This window comes from Gopherus flavomarginatus, chromosome 5, assembly GCF_025201925.1.
Source record: "Gopherus flavomarginatus isolate rGopFla2 chromosome 5, rGopFla2.mat.asm, whole genome shotgun sequence".
In the NCBI taxonomy this organism is placed as follows: Eukaryota; Metazoa; Chordata; order Testudines; family Testudinidae; genus Gopherus; species Gopherus flavomarginatus.
This window is the reverse complement of record NC_066621.1, coordinates 62,335,646-62,362,508: the sequence shown is the minus strand read 5'-3', so window position 1 is coordinate 62,362,508 and position 26,863 is coordinate 62,335,646. Positions and strand designations below refer to the sequence as shown.

The 26,863-nt window shown below is 42.9% G+C and overlaps 1 protein-coding gene across 4 annotated transcripts; it reads left to right on the top strand.

Annotated features, from left to right (window-relative positions):
• Positions 1–85: 85 nt before the first annotated feature.
• Positions 86–23,773, top strand: LOC127051986 (uncharacterized). Of its 4 annotated transcripts, none has more exons than XM_050955088.1 (4): positions 86–904; positions 1,062–1,236; positions 16,862–16,976; positions 20,706–23,773. In XM_050955088.1, the coding sequence occupies exons 3-4, from the start codon at positions 16,884–16,886 to the stop codon at positions 22,293–22,295; spliced, it is 1,683 nt and encodes a 560-aa protein (XP_050811045.1). In that variant the 5' UTR covers positions 86–904; positions 1,062–1,236; positions 16,862–16,883; the 3' UTR covers positions 22,296–23,773. The 4 variants fall into 4 exon arrangements, 3 of the variants coding, with proteins under 3 accessions (XP_050811045.1, XP_050811047.1, XP_050811046.1); XM_050955090.1 differs by lacking the exons at positions 86–904; positions 1,062–1,236 and adding exons at positions 15,014–15,332; positions 16,681–16,760; XR_007774650.1 differs by lacking the exons at positions 16,862–16,976; positions 20,706–23,773 and adding exons at positions 5,096–5,463; positions 6,659–9,394 and having other exon boundaries at positions 86–1,236.
• The last annotated feature ends 3,090 nt before the right edge of the window (positions 23,774–26,863 follow it).

Sequence of the window (26,863 nt, the reverse complement as noted above, 5' to 3'; positions counted from 1 at the left end):
GCCGCGGCCCGCGGCCCCCGCCCCCTCTGCCAGCGCCAGCCAATGGGAAAATGGCCGACGACAAGCCTCGCGAGACCGGCCGGCCTCGCGCCCCCCCAGCCCTGACACAGTCTGCCCGAGCTGCCCGGCGGGCACGCGCCCATCCGCCTCCGCCGAGCCTGTGTCTGCGTGTTCGCTGCGTCATAGGCCAGGGCGCCCAGCCACCCTTGCCGCCAGGCCGGGGTTTAGCGCGGCGTGTTTACTGAAAGCCCCGCGTGGGGGGGCGGGGAGGCCCCGTGTCCCTGACGTGACAAGCTCAGGGCAGGGGTTGGAGGGGCGACGTTTTACACAAACAGATGATGTCATCGTGGAAAGTTTTCAGAGGCAAAAGGCCCGAGCTGGGAGGAAGGCAGCGGCGGGGAGAAGCTGCCCCGCGCTGGTCTCAGTGGGGGTTGCCAGCGGCTGGCGGCCTCTGGGCCCCAGGACTTTAGATGAGAGATGTCGTGTGCTTTTGTGGGGGGGTGTCCCTGCCCAAAAACACTCCTGCACCGACAGTACTGCCCGAAAGGCCAGGTAGGGTCCCCACCCTGCAAAGCCTTCAGCACTTGCTTACCTTTAAGCGCACGGATAGTCACTCAGTGTGTCATTAAAATTAAGCGTGTGCAAAAGTGCTTGCAGGATACTTGCTACTAGGGTGACTAGATGATGGTTTTATAGGGATGGTCCCAATTTTGGGGGCTTTTTCTTATATAGGCACCTATTATCCCCCACCCCCTATCCTGATTTTTCACATTTGCTACCTGGTCACACTACTTGCTGCTGCTAGTTGTATTTTACAGCTATATACTTTTTAAAATCAGGATTAATTTTTTTTTTAGTCGCTCGATAGCAACTATTAAAAAGAAAAGAATTCTACCCTGGAAAGGTAAATATAAACTGGCCATTTCAACATTTTTAAGCCCTCTTTAAAAATGGTTCTGCGCTTGGTAAAGAAGGAACTTTCTGTTTTTTTGATTGGTTGGATTGGTTTGCTGTTGGTTGTTTGGTTTTTTTGTTTTTTAAATCAAGGATCATTTTTTTAGTGGTGCCTAGTCCTGAATTATTTGTGCACAGAAAACTCCAACTTCTACTCCATTGACTGATGGTGATTTTAGGTGCTCAAGGCAAACAAGATCAGAACCTTTTGTCTGAAAATGGTAGCAGTGGGGATTTGTTGAAGAGTTGAAGGAGCTTGCAAACTTGCCTAACTTTTTGTAGGTGAGTAGTTCCACTAATTTTGATGGAATTATTCCCATATTAAGTGTTTGAAGGATCTAAGCTATAAATTGTAAAGTAAAATAGATTTTTTAAAAATCTTTCTATGGTATTATTCAGGTTTGTGACATTTGGATGCTGTGAACTCACAGCCTGAATGTAGAATAAAAGCCAAAATAAGTAGACTTCGCAGAATTTGATTTTTATGGCATTTCAATAAGTAATATCAATGTTTATTTTAAGCATATTCTATTTTAATCAATTTAAATTTTCCCAGTTGTGAAAAATATGGGAATGTTAGACTAATTACTGCAGATGTTGACATTCAAAAGGTAAAATATTAAATACAAATTGTCAGCATATATAAAGTAAATTTCCTTAAGTGCTTAAAACAGAGTTCTCAAGCAGCATTTTTCTTTCTTTTGCTTCCCTATAATTTTCAGTTGTTATAGATGGAAATATATTTTCCTCACTTTGTTTGGGTATGGTGAAATCAACATTTACAGATAATCTAATACTTCCATGCCTAAAAATAATAGCTAGAAGAGCAAATAAGGCCCTAATCCTACAAACCCTTATGCACATACTTTATACACAGAAGCTATCTCTTTGAAATTAAAGGGACTAAATGCAAAGTGTAAAGTTAAGCACATGTATAAGTCTTGGCAAATTCAGGACCAATGTGTGTAAAACCACATGTGAAGTGTAGGTATTTTGATTTGGAGATTTTGTCCAAAAAAATTAGCAACTTTTTTTGTACAAAGTGCAAATACAATGCAAATAAAATATTAGTCTTCAAATTTAATACACACAGGATACACACAGGAAGAGTAATTATAATTATAATTAACTTTTACTTATACAAAAAAACAGGCTTTTTTAACACAGAAAAGGGTTTGTGTGCATATATCTCAGTAGTGAGAATGAAATACGATATATGGAACCTATATATTTTCATAGAAATATTTTCTTCATTATTTTAGTGTTGTGTGGTGGAAAGGAGCAAAATTAAACAGAATTGAGGTTCCCTTCCTGTAGACAGAAACAAATTTAATCCAGTGCCTATCAAATCCACTGCACGCAGGGATACTAAGAATTTGGGGTTAAGATCTCAGCAAGATATTGCTTTAGGGTTCACTCAAACTGAACTGACTCATTTTATATTAAAAGTGGGGAGATGGGTTCTTCAGGCTATTTCCATCAGCCACATAAAGAGAAGTAGAGGTTAATTGGTTGTTCAGGGATCAGTGCGTAATTGTGAATATTTTTTAAAAGGTTTTAAGGGACATTTGTCCATATAACAAAACCCTAGATTGCCTTGTTTTTCATCCTCATTTTTCAGATGGGGTAAATTAGGCAACTTGTTTTGAAAATTGTATCCTTAGCTTTCTGCTTTAAATAAGGCATCTAAATGCACATTTAGACATTTAAATGAAACTGAACTCATTTTCCAAGAAGCTGCTGATGTGAAAATTTTGGGCAAAATAACTTGACTAGGGCCACAGCAGGAGTCAGTAAGGTCCTTGGGTTAGGGGACGGTCTCTTACAATGTGTTTGTACAGTACTTACCACAATAGGGCCCCACCCCAGTTGAGGTGTTTGAGTGCTACTCTACTGCAATGCAAACAGCTGTCAGAGGCAGGATAAAAAAACAGAAGTCTCTTGCTCTTAATGCCATATTCAGTTTACTAGAAACTAGATCATACTATCTCATACACTGTTGAGCCAACCCTCCTTGCAGCCAGAGGTCACAGTAGCTCTCAATAGAGAAGCCTGCTTGCATGCAAACAGCTAGTTTGCTGAAGACTTAATTACATCAGGTATACCGTCCTTCATAAACACAAAAACTGGCCTGGAATTGTTTTAAATATCTATGGATTTAGGATGGGGGACCATGTGGAACTGACAGGATTTGAGGGGAGAAAGAGTGTATGGAAAATGGATTTTTTAGTGTTGTTTTTTTAGGGAGAGGATATTTTATCCAGGGAATGTCGGATGTGTCATTGACTGAAACAGAAATTTTTCAGGGAGCCCTTGATATTTTGGCTGAAGCAAAAAAGTACTGAGGCACTATCTCAGAAATAAATAATGCAAGAAAGGCACGAAATCTCTCAGTACTAAACATGAAGACTTGAGACATGGAACCAAGATTTCTTCAGGGTTTGTGGAAATTGGCATCTTAATGGTGTTTCTGGGCCAGTGGCTAAAGAGTCACAGGGTTATTAAAATAAAAGCAGTAACAAGAACTAGCCTAGACTGGAAGCCAGCCAGAGAGAGAGAACCAGAGAATAGCAAGAGCAGGATAGATGCTGATTGGATTGAAGAGTCAGAACAGTGACAGACGGTCCTGATAGAAAATAATACAATCAAGAAAGAACTGTCTGGAAAGTTCCAAGAGTGGCATGTGACTGGTGCTCCTGGAGTTTCTGTTTCCTTTGGGACCAAACCTTCTGGAGCTTTGAGAATTCTTCCTGTTATGAACTAGGGAACTGAGACCGAAGAATGAGAATCGTGTACAGATGGTACTTATGGCGCCATCGGCGTAGTAGAATAGATTGTGAAATAATATATTTTAGTATCTGGACAAAAAAACTAGCATGAATCTGTCCCTATTAGATTATCAGTAATCCTTTTGAAAGACATTCTATCAATTGGCCCCATTTATCAACAGAAATAACTGTATGAACATCTAGTGATAGCTTGTGTATCTGAAACTCCTCTAGTGGAATTAATATAATTGACTCCGGCATTTGTTTTTATCTAAACAGGAATTTGTAGCCAGCTCTTCGAGATGCTAGTATATAGCAATTAAATGTTTTCTAGTTGATCTGGAGGTTAATGGACTTTTCATGACTCACTGTCCATTAAGTGAATCATGGTTCCACATAGCATAAGACTCCAGATTCAGGACAGCACATGCTTAACTTGTCCTGTATAAGGAAGCTTTCCTGGATCAGGACTAAATTAATATTCTCAGACAAGAAAAAAGTTAGAGTTAAGGTTTTAAATGTACACGTCAGACTCCAGGTAGTTGAACTCTGCCTCAGGGGTCTATTTATGGCTAACAACAATGTTGAAGCATCTGTCAGTCTTCAGACAGTGATATTTCCTACTAGTTTTAATTCAGTCCTGGGCTCATTTAGTGTTTGGAAAAGCTTTTTTGACCAGCCAACCTAAAAACAAACAAACAAACAAATCCCAAACATTTCTCTGTATTCTATTGGTGTTCTGGGGGAATCTAATTGAGTCCTGTCATAAGCAAGGTGCAGCTCCTATTTAAGGAGGTTTAGGTTGTTTCTTTTTACCCCAGAAATTTAAAAAATGTCAACATCATTTAACAGAAACGGTGTCACATCTTAACTGTACATGGCTGTACTGTGAAAAAGGACAACAATTCAGGATGAGATTTTAAAAGGTTCCTAAGGTGGTTAGATGCCTAATTCCCATTGAAATTTGATGAGAATAGGATACCTCTGTCTTTAGACACTGTCAAAATCCCAGCCTCAGGCTCATTTCTCTGACAATAAGCCCTATGGTGCTTTCAAAACTTAGGCTTGACTATTAGTAAAACAATACGTTGTGAAAGCCTAAATATCCATAGAGCACTGTTATATATAACCTACATAGAAACTGTGTTAAAAGAACATTAAAGTTATAACATCAAGCACTCCAAAGTTAGAAAAGGGCAGAGTCTATTAAGGTATTATTATTATCCCCATTTACAGAGGCTGTGCTGAGGCACAGATAGATTAAGGTCATTCATTTTGGGTGCCAAATTTGAGATGCCCAGGGCCTGTTTTTTCAGAGTACTATTCTAGCCCTAACCCTAGTCCCACTCTTGTCCCCGCTGTATTTTATTCAGGCTACATTCTCCTCCTCTTCTTCCATGCAGCTGGTGGGTGCCAGCAAGAGAGAGTTTTTCTGTTCGCTGTTCCTCTGCCCAGTGGCCTGCAGCACTTGGGAGCAGTAATTGCAGGGAAAATCCTGCTCAGCCCTTGCAGCTCTGCACTGGATCATGCTCGCTACAGATGGAATCATCAGAGAATTTAGCTGTCAAGCTAACAAGTCACTACTGAGCATTTGCAGTCTAAGATTTTTCTTATAACATGACCAAAATTACGCAGTTTTGCAAGTAAACAACAAAAGACCCAGTGCTGACACAAAGGCCACCCCTTTGTTAATTCCTTGTTTGAAAGCATGGAGGTGCTAGAACTTCTCAATTAAACAGTGGTAAGTTTAAAGAAAAAAACACATGGGCAAAACAATTTTCCCTCATGTAATTGGAATTGGCTGAACTATTTTTGCTTACATTTAAAAAAATAGCTTGGAGCAGACACCAGCTATAGAAACAAAATATCAGTGTTGATCATTGTCTATACCAAGACAGTGGGCCAGATTGTTAAAGTTCTGTAGGTAGTTAACAGGGTGTGCTGAGTCATGAGCTGGCTCAGCACCCTGTCACTCTCATCCCCACCAGTGTACATTAACTGAGACCTGACTGAAAGACAGGTAGTTGGCAGTGGCTAATTGGGTGGAAGTAAGCCCCAGCATCTGGGTCTATATAAGCAGACAGGAAGATGGGGCTAGAGAGAAGAGTAGGCAGCCTGAAGGGAGGCAGGAATAGATAGAACTGGTTGCTGCTAATGTTGTTCCCTTCCACAGAAGCAAGTGGGGGAAAAGTGGCTTCTGACTGTAAATAGTATGTAAATAGCTCTCTAGGCTGCTGAATGGATATAGTGAAGTATCGTGTGGTCACTTACTGTGTTTGGAAAAGACTTAGGGAATATCCTGTGACAGGTCCGAAGATGCAGATAGGTGCTTTTTAAAATCCCACTAGGTGCTTAAGTGCATTAGGTACCTAACCTGGTTAGACATTTTTTAAAATTCCATTTGATGCCTATCTGCATCTTTAGGTGCCTAAATACCTTTGAAAATCTGGCCCTGAGTCCTGCCAGGCATTTTATACCAAACCAGGTCACTATTAGACCCCAGCTGATATTCTGCCAACCTGTAATATTCTTTATTTGCAGCTGAGTTGCACTCAGGAAAGTTTGAAATTCCTTGGATACAAAGAATATACTTCTAATCTGATTCTTACAACTGAAAACACAACTAACTAGGCTAAGGGAGAGCAAACAAGCTAGCACAGATAAGATAAGGGCTTTAGAAAGCAATTTTTTATCCGTATAGTTGAATGATCTCAATATCTCTTAAATCATATTCTACTGTAATCCTATAGTTATACTACAGAGTCCAATGTCCTAGAAACTAAGCAGTGAAGATAAGGGTGATTAGAAAATAAAATGTAGATTTACTGATGACAGGAGAAAACTGTAAACAAAAACACATGCAAAAAACGTTTTAAAGAAAAGATTAACAAATAGAATGGAATATCTAGTGACACTTGTACAAACTATATTGGCAGAGATAAAGGAAATTAAGATAAAAAAGCAAGACTTTTTTGAAAACATGGACTTCTCCTGAATCACCAAGGATTAGGCCTTGGATTTTATGGCATAACCAGTTTGCCTAGTCTCAGAGAGTCACAGTCTTGGAGATAGGGGTTGTACCACAGCTGGTTTGTACCATGATAGTTGTCTGTGATGAGAAAAATGGCCAAAAATATATTTTTTTCAATAATATACCACCTGTTACATAAGCTGAAGGGACAGTCATAGCCAAATTTACAATAGCAGCCTGTACATTTGTGTGCCTAGAACTAATCATGCAAATCAGAAAGATACCTAACGATCCAGTTTGGGTTGGGTGCAGAAATCAGTTTGGGAATATTCAAACAGTTGGCAGTGCAGTTCTGGGCGCACACATTTAAGCCTGGTCTATGCTAGGCATTTAAACCGAATTTAGCAGTGTTAAATCGATTTAACCCTGCACCCGTCCACACAACGAAGCCCTTTATATCGATATAAAGGGTTCTTTAAACTGATTTCTGTACTCCTCCCTGACGAGGGGAGTAGCGCTGAAATCGGTATTGCCATGTCGGGTTAGGATTAGTGTGGCCGCAAATCGACGGTATTGGCCTCCGGGCGGTATCCCACAGTGCACCATTGTGACCGCTCTGGAAAGCAATATGAACTCGGATGCACTGGTCAGGTAGACAGGAAAAGCCCTGCGAACTTTTGAATTTCATTTCCTGTTTGCCCAGCATGGAGCTCTGATCACCATAGGTGGCAATGCAGTCCCAAATCCAAAAAGAGCTCCAGCATGGACCGTACGGGAGATACTGGATCTGAGCGCTGTATGGGGAGAAAAATCTGTTCTATCAGAGCTCCATTACAGAAGACGAAATGCCAAAGCATTTGAAAAAATCTCGAGGCTATGATACAGAGTCCACAGCACAGTGCTGTGTGACAAGCGTAACGGAAAGCCAGAGAATCAAATGGACGCTCATGGAGGGAGGGGGTACTGAGGACTCCAGCTATCCCGCAGTCTCCGAAAAGCATTTGCATTCTTGGCTGAGCTCCCAATGCCTGAAGGGTCAAAAACATTTTCCTGGGTGTTTCAGGGTATATGTCATCAATTTACACCCTTCCACCCCCGAAAGAAAAGGACAAAAAACCTTTTTCGCCTTTTTTCAGTGTCACCCTATGTCTACTGCATGCTGCTAGTAGACGGGGTGCTGCAGCACTGAACACCAGCATCCCCTTCCTGGTGGCAGACGGTACAATATGACTGCTATCCATCATCAGCAGCAGCCCGTGAGTGCTCCTGGCTGGCCTCGGTGAAAATGGGAGTGACTCCCGGTCATTCCCGGCAGATGGTACAAAACGGCTGGTAACCATTCTCATCATAGCAACTGGAGGCTGAGCTCTATCAGCCCCCCCCTTTCATGTCTAAAGAAAAGATTCTGTACTGCCTGGACTATCATAGCAGCGAGAGGCTGCGCTCCTCTCCCCCCCACACCCTTTAATGTCCTGCCTGGACTATCATAGCACCTGGAGGCGTCCTCTCCCTCATTTTATCTCACTAAAAAGTCAGTGTTTCTTATTCCTGCGTTCTTTATTACTTCATCACACAAATAGGGAGACACTGCCACGGTACCCCAGGAGGGTTGGGGGAGGAGGGAAGCAATGGATGTGGTTGCTGCAGGGGCACCCCCTAGAATGGCATGCAGCTCATCATTTTTGCAGGATCTCTGGGGCTCTGACACGGAGCGGCTGTGGTCTCTGGTTCTCTAGTACACTTACTCCATATTCTAGGCAGGACTGACTCTATTTTTAGACAAAACATAAAGAAGGGAATGACCCAGGGAGTTATTCCCATTTTTGTCCATGCACCCCCGGCCGACCTCAGCGAGGCCAGCCAGGAGCACCCATGACAGCAGCAGACGGTACAAAATGACTGATAACCGTCATCTCATCGTGAATTTACAATGGCAGACTGTGCAATAGGGATGGTAACCGTCTCTACTACCTTGCAAAGGCAAATGAATGCTGCTGTGTAGCACTGCAGTACCACGTCTGTGAGCAGCATCCAGTACACATTTGGTGACAGTGAAAAGGCAAAACGGGCTCCATGGTTGCCATGCTATGTCATTTGCCAGGGCAATCCAGGGGGAAAAGGGCGTGAAATGATTGTCTGCCGTTGCTTTCACGGAGGAAGGATTGTGTGACGACATTTACCCAGAATCATCCGCGACACTGTTTTTGCATTGGGATCTCAACCCAGAATTCCAATGGGCAGGGGAGACTGCGGGAACTATGGGATAGCTACAGGATAGCTACCCACAGTGCAATGCTCCGGAAATCGACGCTAGCCTTGGTACATGGACGCACAGTGCCGAATTAATGTGCTTAGTGTGGCCGCGTGCACTTGACTTTGTACAATCTGTTTTACAAAACCGGTTTATGTAAAATTGGAATAATCCCGTAGTGTAGACATACTCTTAGAGGCTTAGTTAAGGCTACTTTTCCTTCTAAGTTTTTCACTACCAGAGGTACAGCACGTACAATACAATATATAGCCTCAGAGAAAAGGAACAAAGTTGTGATAGAAAGCCTCGTATATATGTAATGAGGATTCACATTACCGAAGGTACAGGGAGAATTGTTAGGCCTATTTGTTATTTGTAAGTTCTGAACTTTTTGTTTTACTGTTTTCTAACACAAAAAATTACCACATTTAAGGGAAAAACTCTTTGTGACAAAACATATATATATATAGGACTAGTGGCCCTGACATTTGGTAGAGAGACAAAATGTTAACCTTTGAGGTACAATTAAAATCTGTGTAAGATTAGTTGTGATGGTGTTATTACCATTTGATGATTTTCTATCCAGAGCATCATTGACATTTCCTCATTGCTACTCTCCCAAAAACCTTCCCAGAGTTCCTAAGTATCAGCAAATCACTCATGATTAACATCCAACGCATTGTTGCCAGCACTGTAAAAAATTTGCTAGGGATGGTGTTGCTTGCTCTTCTCAGCTGGCAGCAAAGAAGATGCAGCCATCCCTTCTCTCCTGTGTTCTGACAGCACACAGACTTGCCCCCTATTGGGGAAAGCTGGTGTTGCAATTTTTTAGAAATTCATGAAGCAGCTGTTACAATCCTCCAAATTCTGGTCAGTACTGAAAACACCCAAGACTGGTTTACAAACCTAGAGATAATTCTATCCAAAATTAGACTGTTGGCAGTTCTGCCAGTCTTCTCTAAACTAGTTCTATGCACTATTTCTCATTCTCTTAGGTACTTACACGGCCCCTGTAGATTTTACAGATTAGCAAAATTGGTTTCAAGATAAACCTTACAATGACATGTGACCATGTCACCTGATAATGAAATCCATCTTAAATCTGGTACTTTTCCATTTAGAAGGAGAGGTGGGGACCCAGAGAGACAAAAAATTCCCGCTTTGTGCCAAAACTATAAAAGGGGGTGGAGCAGGACAAAGGGGGCTGTGAGTCATGAGAATATCTCTGCTTACCATCTGAGATGTCTGCTGAAACTAACAAGGACTGTACCAGGGGAAAGGATTGGGCCCAGACTAGGAAGGAGCCTAGTCTGTGAAAGAAGCTTATTGGAACATCTTTGAGGGTGAGATTACCTGTAATCAGTTTCTTAATGTATTAGGATTAGACTTCCGTGTTTTATTTTGCTTTGTGACTTACTTTATGTCTGATATTACTTGAAACCACTTAAATCCTACTTTTTATATTTAATAAAACCACTTTTGTTTATTAATAAACCCAGAGTAGGTGATTAATTCCTAGGGGAGCAAACAGCTGTGCATATCTCTCTATCAGTGTTATAAAGGGCAATTTATGAATTTACCCTGTATAAGCTTTATACAGAGTAAAATGGATTTATTTGGGGTTTGGATCCCGTTGGGAACTGGGTGCTGGAAAGAGGTAACCTGCTGAGCTGTTTTCAGTTAAGTCTGCAGCTTTTGGGGCGTGAACCTGGGTCTGTGTTGCAGCAGGCTTGTGTGTCTGGCTCAACAGGACAGGGTTCTGGAAGCCCCAAGCTGGCAGGAAAACGGGCTCAGAGGTAATTTCAGCACATCAGGTGACAGTCCCAAGGGGATCGCTGTGACTGAACCCATCACACTGTATACCACAGGGGCTGTGGAACCAGGGGGCTGGGTTAGCACCCCTGCAATGGAAATATTTGGGGGCTCTTCTGCACCCATGTAAACTCAGGTGGGAGGGAGGCGTTGAGGGCAACAGGACCTAGAGGGGCTGGAGCAGCTGCCATCGTGCTGGGGAATGGTGTGGGAGGGTAGAAACAAGAACAGAGCCTAGAGGGACTGGAGAAGACACCATGGGACCTGAAACTGGGTTAGGAAGCAGGACCCGCACCCACCGGCAGCCCCCTATCAGAACCTCTCCCAGCGTCTCCTGGCCACCAGCGGGCCCCACTAATCAGCACTTCCCCCTCCCTCCCCATGTCTCCCATCTGCCACAATCAGCTGTTTCGCGGCTTACAGAAGGCTCTTCGTGGAGGGGGAGCAAGGACACAGTGCGCTCGGGGGAGGGGTGGAGTGGGGAAGGAAGAGGCAGGGTAGGGGTGGGAAGAGGCAGGTGGAGGTGGGGTCTTAGGGGAAGGGGTGGAGTGGGGGGCAGGCCCTGGGGCAGAGCCAGGGGTTGAGCACCCCCTGGCACAATGGAAAGTTGGTGCCTGTGGCTCCCATCATCTTTCTGAAGTAGGAAAATGCTATTATCCCCATTTTACATATGGGGAACTGAGGTATAGAGGGTGGGATCCAGAAAGAAACTTAGGCATTGTGATGCTGAGTGTCATGGTGCCTAAAAAAATTCCAGGAACAACACTGATCCACAAAGTCTGAGCTGGGCACTTATTTTCGAGAGAGACAAGCCTTGGGAGAGACATACCCCTGTCATCAACATATCCCATTGGCTAGCTTAGGTGGCTCACTGTCTAGAGTGCTGGCTTTTGTGGATTGTGTTCTAAGGTGCCTTCCCCACTCAATTCATTGTATAGGGAGCCTAGGCACCTAATTCAAGTTTGTGGTTCACAGTGCTGTTCCTGTGATTTTCTAGGCACCACGACACTCAGCACTGCAATGCCTAAGGCAGCGGTACCCAGACTTTACAGGGCTAGGCTTCCCCTTACCTCTGTTCATGTCCCCCTGCCTCCCAGCCTAGAGCAGGACATCGCTGGGGGCAGGGACATGGAGAAGGGTAAGGGACTGAGGCTGAGGCCGTAGGGATGGGGTTGGGAGCGAGGCTGTGGACTGAGCAGTGGCCAGGAGCTGAGACTGGGGCAGGAGCAGAGCTGCAGCTGGGCCCCCAGCCTGGTGCAGAGCCGCACTGAGGCTGGGGATGGTGCTGGAGCAGAGCTTGGGGTGGGGAGGGGCTGGGTGGTGCTTCCTCCCTTCCTCCCCACCCCCCCCCGAGGGGTAGGGTGACCAGGTGTCTGTTTTTTTACCATAACAGCCGGGCGAAAAGGAACCCTGGCAGTTCCAGTCAGCACCACTGACTAGGAGATTAAAAGTCCGTTTGGCAGTGCTGCAGAGCTAAGGCAGGCTAGTCCTTAACTCTCCTGGCTCTGTGCTGTGCCCCAGAAGCGGCCAACAGGTCCAGCTCCTACGGTGGGGGTGGGGAGCCTACAGGGCTCCACATACTGCCCCTGCCCTGAGCATCAGCTCCGCACAGCCAATGGGAGCTGCGGGGGCAGTGCTTGTGGGCGAGAGCAGCGCAGAAAGCCGCTTGCCATGCCTCTGCCTAGGAGCCGGACCCGCTGGCCGCTTCTGGGCGAAGTGTGGTCTGCAGTGCCAGGACAGGCAGGAAGCCTGCCTTAGCTTCCCTGCTGCGCCACTGATGGGGAGCCACCAGAGGTAAGCATGTGCTCCAACCCTGAGCCCCTACCCCCAGCCCTGAGCCCCCCCAACCCAGAACCCCCTCCTGTACCCCAAATCCCTGATCCCTGGCCCTACCCAGAGCCCTCACCCCCTGCATCCCAACCCCATTCCCAGAGCCCCTTCCACACCCTGAATCCCTCTGCCCCACTCCCAGCTTGGAGCCCCCTCCTGCACCCTGAACCACTCATCCTCAGCCCCACCTCATCGCCTGCACCCCCAACCAGAGCCCTCACCCCCCTCGTTCACCCCAACCCTTGCCCCAGCCTGAAGCCCGCTCCCACACCCATAACCACTCATTTCTGGCCCCACCCTAGAGCCCGCACCCCCAGTTAGAGCCCTAATCCCCTGGCCCAGCCCAATGAAAGTGAGTGAGGGTGGGGGAGAGTGAACCACTGAGGGAGGGGGAATGTAGTGAGCAGGGGGCAGGGCCTTGGGGAAGGGGCGGGGCTACGATGTTCTATTTTGTGTGATTAGAAAGTTGGCAACCCTATCGAAGGCTGGCCCAGACCCGACCCGACCCCCCCCCAAAAGGTCCCGCCATGGCCCTCAAGAGAAGGTGCACCCCACACTTTGGGGACCTCAGGCCTAAGTCCTTTTGTGGATGTGAGCCCACCGAATACACAGGAGACCTGTGGCTGTACAGGAAATTAAATCCGGATCTCCCAAATCTCAGGCAAGTACCTTACCCACTGGAGCATCCTTCCTCCCCTTCAATAAAACAAATATGAAGTTTCTAGGCCAGGCTTTATTTGGGGGGTGGGGGGGGGAGATTATGCAGTGTCAAAAAGCATTGGAAGAACTTTCACAAAGTGAAGAAGGGATAATTACTCACCTATAATGCTGCATTTCTGGAGATATATTTAACTGGCTTTCAACTTGTGGTCTCAGCTCCCTAACATGATTCAGGCCACTAACAAGCTAAGAGCCAAGAGTAAATTCCTTCTGAATGGTATCTATAGAGAAGGGAAAATTACTTACTTGTAATTCTGCTTCTCTGAAGGTACAATTTCAAAGGAATTCTCATTCTTGGGCCTTAGCTCCTTATTGCTTTATCTCACTCTATTGAGCTGGGACCCAAGAGTTGGAATATAAATATCTATAACAGTATCATTAAAGTACACCTCTATTTACTAAGTTTCATAACTGAGAAATGGGTTGTCTGATTCCTCTTAACATTTCCTCTTAAAATTTCCACTAGCTGAAGATCTTCATGCAAAATTTGAGACACCAAAAATTCTTTCTGAAGAGATTTAGAACAGTAGAGTGGTGGCAAAATCGAGCTCTAAATGGAAAGCTGGTTGTAGTCTCTACTAAGGAGAAACTACTGTCTCTCTCTAATATAAAGCTAAAAGAAGGACAATTAAGAATATGACAAAGGCATGTGTAAAAAATTATACCTTTGTGATGAATCTTGTACTAACAAAAGAATGAGATGTCCTTGTAAAAGGAATTAAACTTTAAAGCATATAAAAAAACCCAGTGGTGTTATAAAGTAATGAGAACTTCTTATACGTCTTTTAAATATGGCTTTCTGCCATACTTTTAGAGAGTTTGTAAATCCTTTCCCATTTTTCTCAGCTACGTACCCAGTCCTGGAGTTGTTTTAATTAATTATTAATCATTAATTCACTGTCAGCAAATTAGCAGTTTAGGATATATCAAAGTTAAGAAGGACGCTTGTTTTGCTAGCATTATCATTTCATGTTGGTTCAGAACACTGGACATTCAGATCCTGGCTGATGAGGTTATTTTTTTTCCATTAAAGCATTAACCTTGTCTATAAACTCCCTATGGGAGTATAACTGAATTGCAAATACTTGTGGGAAATAAAATTCCTCATGAGGATTTGCAGGACTGCAAATTTCTTTATTAACATTGTATCATATTGTCATCTTATATTCCCCCCTCCCCCGTACCATGTACTCAAAACTACAGTGCAGTTTCTGGTGCTAGCAGTCTAAACAAACCACATTTTGAGCTGTATTGACTTCTTAATGCACTTGTGGAAATCCTATTTGTGTTAATAAGAGTAGTTTATGCACCTTGAAAGGCCAAATTCTACCTTCCATGCTAGGGGGGAAGGGCAGAAATACTGGTTGGTATCTCCTAAACTATCGGGATCCTGGTAAAACTCTCACTGACTTAGATGAATTTAGGATCAGAGTCAATTTGCAGTAGGGAACATATTGCAGCTTTTCCAAATAGTGTGTGCAATGGGAGCAGCACAAACTTCCTGACTCCTACTTGTCACTGACACCAACAGTACAAAGTAGCAGACTGGTGTCTGGATATGCAGCTTACCCCATTCATTTTTGGAACACGGCCTTGCCTGTTAGCTGACCTCTCCTAGCAGTGCGCAGAGGAGAGGTATGGTGAGGGAAGCTAGCTCGTTTGCACAAACACAGCAGCAGAATGCCTTAAGTTTGTGGGGGAGCCGAGGTAAAGGAGAAAGAAATGAGTCACTTTGAATGCATGCCACGATGGTAATGATTGAAAAGATTCACCGACAAGGAAGCTTGCAGTGACGTAACAGGTATATTGAAAAACAATCAACTGACGCCGCCTGTGCATAAAGAGCTAGCGAGGGGAGGAGGCACTCCGAGAAAGCAAAGTCAAGGCCGCATCAGACTATCTGTAATGTGAATTTTTTTATCTTCAAATGGGGCTGCTGGAGATCAGCTCGAAGACCACAAACTGTCAGCATCATCCCATTGCAATCATTAACAGCGGCCCCAAGGCCAGCAGTGCTTTTCTACAGGTGAAGCTGCACTGGGGGCTCTCCAGCAGCAGCTCAGAGTGACCCCCAGGGAGGCTCAGTATCGAACAGCAAGTGTTAATTAAGCCAATCACGGCTCCTTTGACCCACGCAGGAGGGTGGGAGCGCCTGTGGGCAGCACTGGCCCGTGCAGCGCGCTCTGCGGGACGCTGCTCTCTTGCCCCCTCCCCGCGCTATGAGTGTTTCTCTGTCACGTGACAAGCCCAGTCGCTCGGTACCAGCCCCTCGGGGGGAGGGGGAGCGCAGAGCGCGGGCGGGGCCCTGGGCCGGTGGCGGGCGCCGTTCAAACCCGGCGGCGGCTTGGAGCTCGGCTGGGCGGAAGGCGCCGCTGGCCGAGCCAGAGCCTTGCAAGGAGGCACCGAAACCCCGGCCCTGCAGGAGGGACAGGAGCGCCCTGTGTCCCTTCCAGGGGGTAGGAAGCTGCGGCGGGAACAGGGCTTAATACCCCCGTTGTTATCGTGTAACCCAGTCGGCTACGGGTTTAATCCCCTGTCAATGTGTAACCCCCTGGGCTGGGGAGGAAGGGGTTTAATACCACCCCACGCACACAGTACTGTGTAATCCTCTTCCATTGGGGCAGGGAGAGGGTTTATATCCTACCCCATTACCGGGGGTAGGGGAGGAGGAGTGTTAAATACCCACACCTCCCATTACGATGTGCCCCCCCCCCCCTTTGCGATTCAAATTCTTACAGACTTCACAGTGGTTCAACTCCACGTCTGAATTTTGAAGCTTGGGCTCATCGGGCAACACTGTTACCTGCTGATTACAGTTTGTTGGACAGTTTGGCCTGAAGCTCTTCCTGCAACTGGTCATGTAACTGTAACCCAGCCTGATCTGGAGTTTTTACTGGTTTTGTACGATAAGCTGTTTCCTGAAATCCTGCAGCATCCTTTGTTCTTTAAGGCCTTATCTACAACTGATTTTTTTTTTCTTATGCTACATTAATACAGCTCTACCTATGGTAGCAACAGGGAGTGCTGCTTGACATGATAGTGTTTAAAATGACCCCATCCAGTCTACAGGAGCTGTTACAAGTGAAGTTGAGAAACAGCAAAATAAAAAATCCCTTGTTTAGACATAGACTGAGTCACTCCTCATCTGCAGCTTTTTCCAGAACATTTTAAGAGGCTGACAAAATAGTGTGGTTGAAAGCTTCCACGTGTAGTGTTTTGTGCCCTATTGATTTGACTCAAGACTTAAGGCTCCTGTCTCTTCTGTTACAGTACAAGCAGTATGTAGTTTAAGGGGCTCTTCAAAACTCACTCCCAGATTTCTGCTCCTTTTTCCTGTAATTCAACATTTTAATTCTAAGTATCCTATCTTGCAGTCTTTACTCTGCCAATATACCTACTGGAGTCAATGGTCATTTTGCTGGAGTAAGGACTGCAAGATGAGGTACTAAATGATGTAAGTGTTTTGGAATCATGTTTCTTGTAAAAGGTGCATTTGTTTACATAAATGTAAAACCTGAATCACTTTTTCTAAAAGCAACTTTTAAAATTTTCTAGAATACCCCTGTTGGATGACTAAATGGCTCCAAAAGGCAAAATAAAAAAAAAGAAATACAAGTGCTGCCCTTGTTTGTCATCACCATCTTTGCAGGAAGATGCCACTGGAGAGCAGGTGTGGTGTTAGCATTTTTATCTGAGGACTGGGGAAAGGGAATTGATTTTGTAATGTGAAGGAAGTTTATCCTTGGTGGCTATTTTAACTGACATATTTTATCCTGCGTTAATAGCTCTTCTTGCTATACCCCTCAACTCACCTTGTAGTGTGACTTACACTTAAATTATGCTCGTATGCACTTAGGGCATGGCTACACTTGCAGATATAGAGCACTGTGAGTTAAACCAGCCCTCAGAGAGTGCAGTAGGGAAAGCGTTGCAGTGTGTCCACACTGTCAGACTCAAGCGCACTGGTGTGGCCACATTAGCAGCTGTTGCAGTGCCACAGAGAGCAGTGCATTGTGGTAGCTATTCCCGCATGCAAGTGGATGCAAAGTGCTGTGGGGGTAGGGGTGGAGGTGGAGTGTGACAGAGAGTGTGTATGTGTGTATGTGGGGGGAGAGAGAGTTAGTTTTTGTGGGACTGAGAGCATGTCAGAATGCTGTCTTAAGTTTAGACAGCACCAGACCCCCCCTTCCCTGCGCCTCTCTCTCTCACACACACACACAGCAGCAACATTCCACACTAATGGTTGCTTTGAGCTTTGAAAGGGGATATCCGCTTTCCTACAGCCAAGTTCAAAACAATGGCAAGAGTGGCCACTTGACATAAGGGGCTTATGGAACATTTCCGGAGGCTGCGGTGCAGTAATGCAACACCTTGTTCACACTGACGCTGGGGTGTTTCAGCTGACGTGCAGCAAGCATTATGTTTCTTGTGGAGGTGGATTACCAGGAGCGCTCCAGCTGCAGAGTCCAGGCTCTTTAAGCGCCTTGCCGGTGTGGACGGGTTGTGAGTTAGGGCACCTGGGGCTGCTTTAATGCGCTCATTCTAATTTGCAAGTGTAGCGAAGCCCTTCACATCACCTCTGACTTTGGCTCCACCTTTTAATCTGGCCCTTTACGTGCAGACATACTCTTGAGTCTCTTACCTGGCTGGGGAAGATTCCCAGCAGTGGATTAAAACTCTTCTTATTTCCATTAAGGGCTTCCTCTAAATTGTGGTTTCAAAGGAACAGCTCCATTCAGAATGTATCCTGAAGAACTAGAGGGAAGTTCATTGATGTTCTACAGCCCCTTTGTACTGGCTAACTGCAGGGGGTATTTTTGTTTGCAGCAAAGGCATGCCTGTGGTCTGGAGTTCCATAGTGAGGATTTCCTTTATGCCTCAGCTGTCATAGGGTTTGTCTACACTGCAATGTAAGCCCAGGGCATGTAGAACTTGAGTTATCAGACTCTGGGTTCTTTAATCTAGGGCTTGAGTGTCTGTACTTATTTGTAATACCAGTTTAGGAATCGTTGGCACCTGAGACTCCAGTGTTTACACTGCATTATGCAGGCCTAGTCCAACCACCTATATCCCAGACTTCCTAGTGCCCTCCCAAAATGTGGCTGCTCTGGCCCTTTGTTCCTGGTGCAGTGTGGAAAAACATGACTGTCCACCAAACTTGACTGTCCAGAGGACAAAGGAAGTTGGCTGTGAGATGGTGAAATACTTTTGGCAGACTCCCCGAGCACAAGTCCTGTGGGGCTGTGTCCACACTGCAAAGCAATAGGGCTTGAACCCTGAATTCTAACTTGACTCAGGCTCGAACCTTCCACCACCACCCCCCTCCCTCCAGGATCAAGCCTAGGGCCCAGGGTCAGTGTGAATTGGGTGTAGATGGAAGGGGGGTTAGACTTGAGACTGAGTTCGAACCCTGAGCTTACATTGCAGTGTAGTCATTCCCACAATGTCTACAGGGGCCGTGAGAGCTTAAACCAGGGGTAGGCAACCTATGGCACATGTGCTGAAGGTGGCATGCAAGCTGATTTTCAAACTCACGCTGCCCAGGTCCTGGCCATTGTTCCAGGGGGCTCTGCATATTAATTTTAAATGAAGCTTCTTAAACATTTAAAAAACCTTATTTACTTTACATACAACAATAGTTTAGTTATATATTATAGACTTATAGAAAGAGACCTTCTAAAAACGTTAGAATGTATTACCAGCACGCGAAACCTTAAATTAGAGTGAATAAATGAAGACTTGGCACACCGCTTCTGAAAGGTTGCCGACCCCTGGCTTAAACCCAGGCTGAGTTCTGCTTTAATGTGACCTCCTGTCTTAAACTAGTCCTGGGCCCCATGAGAGGGGGAGTAAAAACTATTTCATACCCCAGGCTCTGTAAGGGCATAGGGATGAGTCCAGTCTTTTGTAGCCCTGAAACTTCTCAGAGTGGATCTCAGCAGCCATCCCTTGCCTAGGCAGCTCCCCTCTCCCTCTTTCTCCTTATTTTCTGGCAGACATAGTTGTCTCAGAGCTTTACTTGAATACTTTCTGATATAAGAAGTGAAAGAGGCCATGATCCTTCCCCTTTTTGATATTTTGAGGCTTTCTACCATATTCAGGAAAAATCTTACATATGCTATTTACCCAGATCATAATGATAAAAAAAAGTGGTGGGAGGACTTCCCAAAGGGAGAGAGTGCCAACCTCCAGAACATCAGACAGAGATCTCCCACCAAAACTAATGGGATTAAAATATATAAGTTTTACGAAGATAAAGTTCCTGATTGTTTTTTGTTTGGTTTGTCTGTCTTTTGGTTGTGCTTAACTCTGGGGAGAAGGGAAAATCTCAGGTTCCCCGTTATACACATTACAGGCTGGAAACTTAGCTGCTCTACCTGACCATCTTCCCACTCTATCCAGTCATCTCCATTTTTTTACTATTCCCAGGCTTGCCCCCAAATCCAGGCTGTAGCTGTAGCCTTCCAGTTTCTATTTAAACTGACCTTGGTTTCTGCTGTTCCCCTACTCCAGATCCCCCTTCCCACTCTCCCCTTTATTTATGCCTATATCTGCCCAATTCCAAACAGCACCAACTTGGGGCAAAATATTTTAGGAATAAGGGGGTTAACAAGCCTTGTCTCCTGCACAAGAACACTGGAGTTTTTGACAACCTCTCCAGCATAGATAGTGCTGCAGGCACAAACAGAGACTATTACCCAGTTAGATTGATACATTTCCACAAAGTCAAACTAGACTAAACATATGGTTCCAACAAGAAGGTTAACTTAGCCATTTTTCAACTCCTGTGTATATTATGGTATATGTCTTATGAGAACAGTCTCCTAGTGTGGGTGTATGTAGAGTAATCCAGTCCTGAGGTAGAACTGCCCATCTTTAGAAGAAAATGTCAACCTTCTAGCCAAATGCAGATTTCAAAAAAGCGATGTTTTCCACTACTGCTACCTTGACATTCTTGGTTATATTATAAAAATAAAAGAATGCTCTTATCTAATATTTTCTGGGTAAATTACGATATTAGTGACTTTTCCCTGGCTGCAGCACCAGTATCTATGTGCCAAAAACTACCTAAATCACAGCCAATTAAAGATGTTCAATGTGAACAAATTAACACTGCATTCATGTAGTTTCCTTGAATTTAATATATCATACATGCTTGTCAGAGACCAGATGACAAATATATTTTTTGCCACACTGCAGATGTGGGAGCAGCACATCAGATTGGATTTTTCCCATGGCAGTTGTAGGATTGTAGCACTTACTATACACATGATGTGACGTGTTTGGATTATGGGAGCAGAGAATAGCTAGTATGTACTATTGTATTGACACTGTTTCATAGGTTACTGTATATTGGATACGTTTGTTACATTACTTATATACTTTTTTTTTTTAAAAGCTGACACAGTTTGAATCAGATGAAGAAATTAAACTTTTATATCAGTTTGGAAGCTATCTTGATTACATAGAAACTCCCCGAAAAGATCATGGCAAAGTGAAAGGCAAATCCAAAAAGCATGGAAGAGAATGGAAGACACAGGAAACCGAAAGGAAAAATAAGCCTGATCTTTGCAATGGAAAGGAAAATGTGGGTTTGTGTGAAGAAAACACTGCCAATGACACTGATCTTAAAAAGAATAAAATTCTTAAAAAGAACAAACATGATACTAAAGCAAAAAGTTATTTGGATTCAACAAAAAAAACCTTTTGCAATAAGCAAAACTCCTTTGTCCCCTGGCCTTTTGTTGAAAAGAAAGCAAAGAAAATAAAGCTACTTCAAGATAACAAAGTAATTGATGGTAATGAAGAGAGCTCTAAAGAGGTAAATCACAAACAATATTATAAAAATTCTAGAATAGTACAGAAGAGTAATACTCAAGTCAAACAAAAACATCTCTGCCTTCCCTCATCACATACTTCTTTTGTAACTGAGAATGGTAAACATAATGAATTAAGTTGTAGAAATAGTTCTTGGTCTCAGACAACTTGCAAACGTGAAGGTCTTGATTCTACTGTGCATTATTTTAGTGGTGGAATCATAGCAGGTTTTAAAAAGCGCAGGAAGTTGGATAAGGAAGTCCCTGTTGGCTGTTTACTAGGCTCCAACACTACTGAAATAAACAGCTGCACTAGTAGTACAGAGCCTCTTTTGTCATCTAGTCCAGCAGCTCTGGAAATTAAAACTTATGACTCAGAAGATGAATTCAATGTGGAAACCCTGAGGGATAAGGCAGCTTCTCATATGAACTCAAAAACTGAAGCAATATGCAGCAGCACTGATCTTAGTCAAGAGCTTTTTATAACCCAGAAGTCTTTTTTACCAGTGCAGATTCCCAATAATAGCAGTACTTGCTTATCCCTCTACAGTCAAAACCATGCTAAAGATGCAAGTGTAGAAAGAAGGTTTAAACAAAAAATCTCTGCAGATACTTTGGAGTTTTCTCAGATGTCTTCAAATAGAGAAACATGTGATGAACACAGTCAGTTTTCTCAGAATGGTTTGACACCAAGTAGGGGTAGAAAGTCAGCTACAAGAGAGTGTGCAATTCAAACAGAAGACTTTTTCAGCTCTCCAGCACTTGCTTCCTCCTTAAGAATGAGAGAGAGATTTACAGATTGCCGTGAACAACCACTGGACCTCAGTTTGCCTTACAGAATTAGGTCAAGTGCTGAGAATACAGGAAGACCATCCTTGGGGGGTGCAGGTGATGGTGTTCATGTATCTTGCAAACACACATTAGAGCCTATGTGTCATATGGAAAATCATCCTGCTGGTCCAGTGTTTGAGGAGGAAAGAGAAAATCATGTGTTCACTCAATCTCAAAAATCAGATGAAGTGAAATACATTCAGATGCTGCTTAATTCATCCTATTTCTTTAAAGTGAAAGGTGATTCAGATAATATGGTTTCTAGAACACAGTTAGTGAAGCCAAAGTTAGGAAACAAAAAAAAAACAGTTGTAGACAGCAGAAGACAGGAGAAATCCTAGCTGAGAAGGGATTAGTCCTACACATCTGAATAAATAGTGTGCCTATAGACACATTCTTTATATATATTTTTTCAAAGTGATTTTTAATTTCAAAGACTGCTTTATTCATTATTTCAGAACAGCAGAAGATATCAGGTAGGCTGGAAAGGAATACACTTGAAATTATAACAGGTAAAGTTTTAATTTACTTTACTGAATTCAGCTTTCACACTGGGCCTTTTCCCCACAATAACTTGCATATACACCATCTGTGCTGCTTATCTGTTTTCACCTATCACCTGTTAAACTACACTCATGTTGTATCTTTAACTTTGCACCAAGTAATCCTGTGTATTGCATATGTTGTGAGGACATATCTTCTCATAAAACTTCGAAGTGAATAGTTTAATAGGATCCTCAAATGTATCATATACTACTCAGTTACTATGTTCTATTTTAGGGTTAGCTGTAGTCTAAGTCTGTAATTTAAAAGAAAGTTGTTTTATTTCCCCAAAATTTATACTGCATAATTCAAATAAATAGGGAAGGTGTTTAATCAAACATTACAAAGAAAAAAATCTGAATGATTTTTTTTTTATTGGTGCACCTATAGCAGCACCTATAATGGTGAACAAGGACAGTCATGAAAAAACACACAACTGTTTATCTCCTGGTGAAAGAATGACACCTTCAGGTCCTGACCTAATTTATTGTAGAGTAGGTCAGGTAATATTTTTTTTGTTTCCCTTTTCTAGACATACCTGGAAATACTGTTCTGGGTTGCCTCAGTCAGATGTGGTAGTGTTTGGATTTTTTTGGTGTCTACTTGACTTCAGATTTGTTGTTTTTATTCTTACAGTTAAACCTCCAGGTTTCAGAGAATGAGAAATAAATATTTGAAAATTAAAACGTATGTAATAATCCTCATGATAGCAGTATTAAGAAAAATAGTTCACTATGTTAATTATTCTTCATACTTATGTGGTAGATTGTATATTCTTACCTTCTGCATACCTATGTTATAATAGTTCATTATAAAAAAATATAGAATTTTGAAATTAAATATTGCCTTTTATTAAACAAAACTGTTCTTTACTGTGACTGTAGAAGATAGTATTTTTTGAAAGTGACAGAAAGTGCTCTACATTTTAAAATTCAAATCTTAATTTATATACAGGGAATATTCCTCATTGTCTTTTACCTAGCAACCTGAACCATTTGATGTCTTTTTCTTTTTAGCTACAAATGTGAACCTGCTTAAATACTTTAGAGAGTTTCAGTAAAACTTTGCTAAGCTGCTTTTCCTTTATTCTTGCACTTCATTTTAAACCCCAGAATGGTTCTTCCTCAAACTCTCAGCAAAAATATAATGGTACTATAGGTCTCATGCTATGAAGACTTCATTATTTACATAAAATATGATGCATACATTTCCTAGTATACATTGACTAAGCTGCAGTTTTCAAAGTGAACAAAGTATGTTTAATTCATTATCTTTGCTTGTGTGTGTTTACTTGCTAATTTGTAAAATACAGTAATTTAGAAGAGATTTCTTACTCATTTTGTGAGACTCAGATTTTACTGTACGAAAAACAAAATGTGAAAACAGAAGAACAGATGCACCTGTGCCTATATCGTACATTAAAAATGGGTTTGGGAGTGACACATGGGACCAGATTAGAAGCAACAGAGAGGGATATAGTTTCACATCATTAATGTTGAAAACTAACCTTTTACAGGACCATTCCAATTCTAAAGTATTGACTGCACATTTAGGCAAGCGAGGGACCAATCCTGTAATTGTCCCATACTCTAAACCCCCATTGATTGCAGACTCTCTCCCTGCATCCTCCAAGGAGGCTGCTTGCAGTACTCATGTGAATTTCAGGATCAATCCCTATTTTCCTATATAGATTTTATTATTATGTTAGCTCTCTCAAGCAAATACAATTAAAGGTATTGGATAGCAATTAAAAATGGAGAGCTTTCTAGGTGTCTATTCAACATAGATTCTCCTTTGTGTCCCCATGTTAGCATAAACGTCTGCCTGCACACTGATGACAGTTTGCCTGATAAAAGCCACTTAAGCCAGAGTAAAGATCAGGGAGCTCCGGAGCTCCCCTACCTTTGCAAAAAAATAGGTAAAGAACGACGGGTGGATTTCAGGTGCAGAAAACTGACTGCCAATGAGGAGAACACAGACACAGTGTGCCTCTGAACTTTTGCTAGGCCTGTCAACAAACACCATTTCAGTTTTACTAAGCAAACCTTGTTTATCTTTGTCTCTCTTAAAACTGGGAATGTTTTCAAGGCCTGTACCTTTCAGTTTTACAGAAAACAGTGGGTCAGATCTTCGTCAATGCAAAGTCTGTCTTATCCCATCTTTGTTTCCATCCTTTGGTCTTGTACCTGAGTAAGAACATAGCTGGACCCAAGGACTGAGACATCTACTGGGGCCTGGTTTACCTGTAAATGTGTTAGGAGTTGATTCACTATTTTAACTTCCTACACTCCTGATACTGGCAAATGCCTTCTTACTCTTGTCTAAAATCTGTAACTACAGTCTTTACTCCACACTAATAGAAAAAAAGGTAAATTTGTATGGTTGCAGAGAGCACTACCGTGTAAGCTGTACATTGGGATCTTACATTCAATGCAGACTTTGGGAAGATCAATAATTTGCTTCTAAACTAAATTTTTACCTCAGAGGATAGTTCAAAATGTCTAGAGGCTATCCAATGGCTACACATGCTTCTCTGATTTTAGAACAAGTCCCTTGGTGAAAGAGGGGTTGGTCAGGATATTCACAAAATGGTCTCTTTCAAACTCAGGTGACTCCTCACGTTCTCCACTCTGAATAATCCTAAATCTTTCTCTTCCAGAGAAGATCTGTAAACAGAACCCTAACCCTTCAAAATCTTTTCCCTGTTAAAAGTAGTTTGAGCTACCAGATGAGCAAAGAAAAAAAGTTCAGTTTATGTATTGAAAATATTCACTGCTGTGGCATATTTACTTCAGCTAGAAGCGTAACCAAAGAAAAATGACTAAATGATTTTCCCTTTATTTAAAGATGTAGCCTGGATCTAAAATTTGGAGGACAGTGCAGCAAATTAAGGCAACATAGGGTGTTAGAGCTGCTGAAGAGACTCAAGTGCACAAAGATAAATCATTAATTGTCTCCTTTTGTCTTCCCTTTTCATCTTTTCATTTCTCTTATCCTCTTACTTTCATCTCTCATGTGCCCTCATTTTGGACAAATCACTTTTTTAATTGGGGTAAAAAGTGTGTGAAAGCCGTTCTGTTCACTTGGAGGTAGTTTTGGAAAATCATCTGAAGTTCTCACCTCAGATGGATAGATATATTTAATATTCCTTGTACTTCCCCCCTCTACTATCATTTCAGTTCTTGTGAAGTCTTCTGCTATTTTTAGACTGGACAATTTCCATTTAGCTATTTGCTTGAAGTATGCTTTTTTGAGCATGCATTATGTGTCCAGTGATGTCTTACCTCTTGAATTTCATAAAATTAGCTTTGTAACTTTTTATATTATGCATGAGGCATTAGTGCATTGATGTTTCCTCTTAGATCAAAGCTGTCTTTAGCCTGTACTCTCAAACAGGGCTCTTACATAAGTGAAAGTTCAATACTCCTCTCCTTCTCAGGCTTTGACTAAAGATCAGGCACATCTTATATATGTACTTTACAACATAATCATGTTCTAATATCAGTTGTACTTGAAATCTAATGAATTACAAAAGGATCCTGTGAAAATGTTACAATTTAGGATTAAGTCAAATGATTGAATGATCAAGTGAATGGTTAACCCATAAAAGTCCTTTTTAGAGAATAAAAAAATATTTTATGCTCCATTTATAAAAAATATAATATAGTAATTATGATGGGTTGTCACTCCCGCGGCAAAGCCTGGAAGCTGTTGGAACCAGTGAGTCCCCTGATTATTCAGCTACGTTGGCCTCTTTACCTGCTCTGCTGGTGACTCCGTCAACCTCTCCAGGCCCTGTTATCACCCAACTTGACAGCAGGTGGTGCCACACACCCAACTGAGTTACCTGAGTGCTTTACCTAAGCCACTCATGGATCAACAATGGAAGCACTAACTAATTTCCCAGCTCCCCAGCCTTGCACCCCTACTGGAGTATAAACCCAAAATGATGATGTCTTGCACTGCACAGGGATCTGTATGGTCCAAGCTCATTAATTAATCTGCTCCCCCCTTGATGTGGGGAAGATATGCACCAAGCCCTTGTTGATTGAGCTGAGATTTTCCCAAACACTTCACTCAAAAACACACTGGTTAAGATAAAACAAGTTTCTTAACTATAGAAAGATAGATTTTAAGCAATTATAAGTGATAGCAAACAGATCAAAGCAGATTACCTAGTAAATAAACAAAAACACAATCTAAGACTATTATACTTGATAGGATTTGAATCAGCAATAGCTCACCCTGACCTATGATACGAGCAGGCTTGCAGATCTCTGAGGCACAGGCTGCATTTGCTGTGCAGCCTGCATACCCCTCCCTCGTTCCAAGTCCTTTGTCTTCCAGAGGTTCTTTCAGGTTCTTT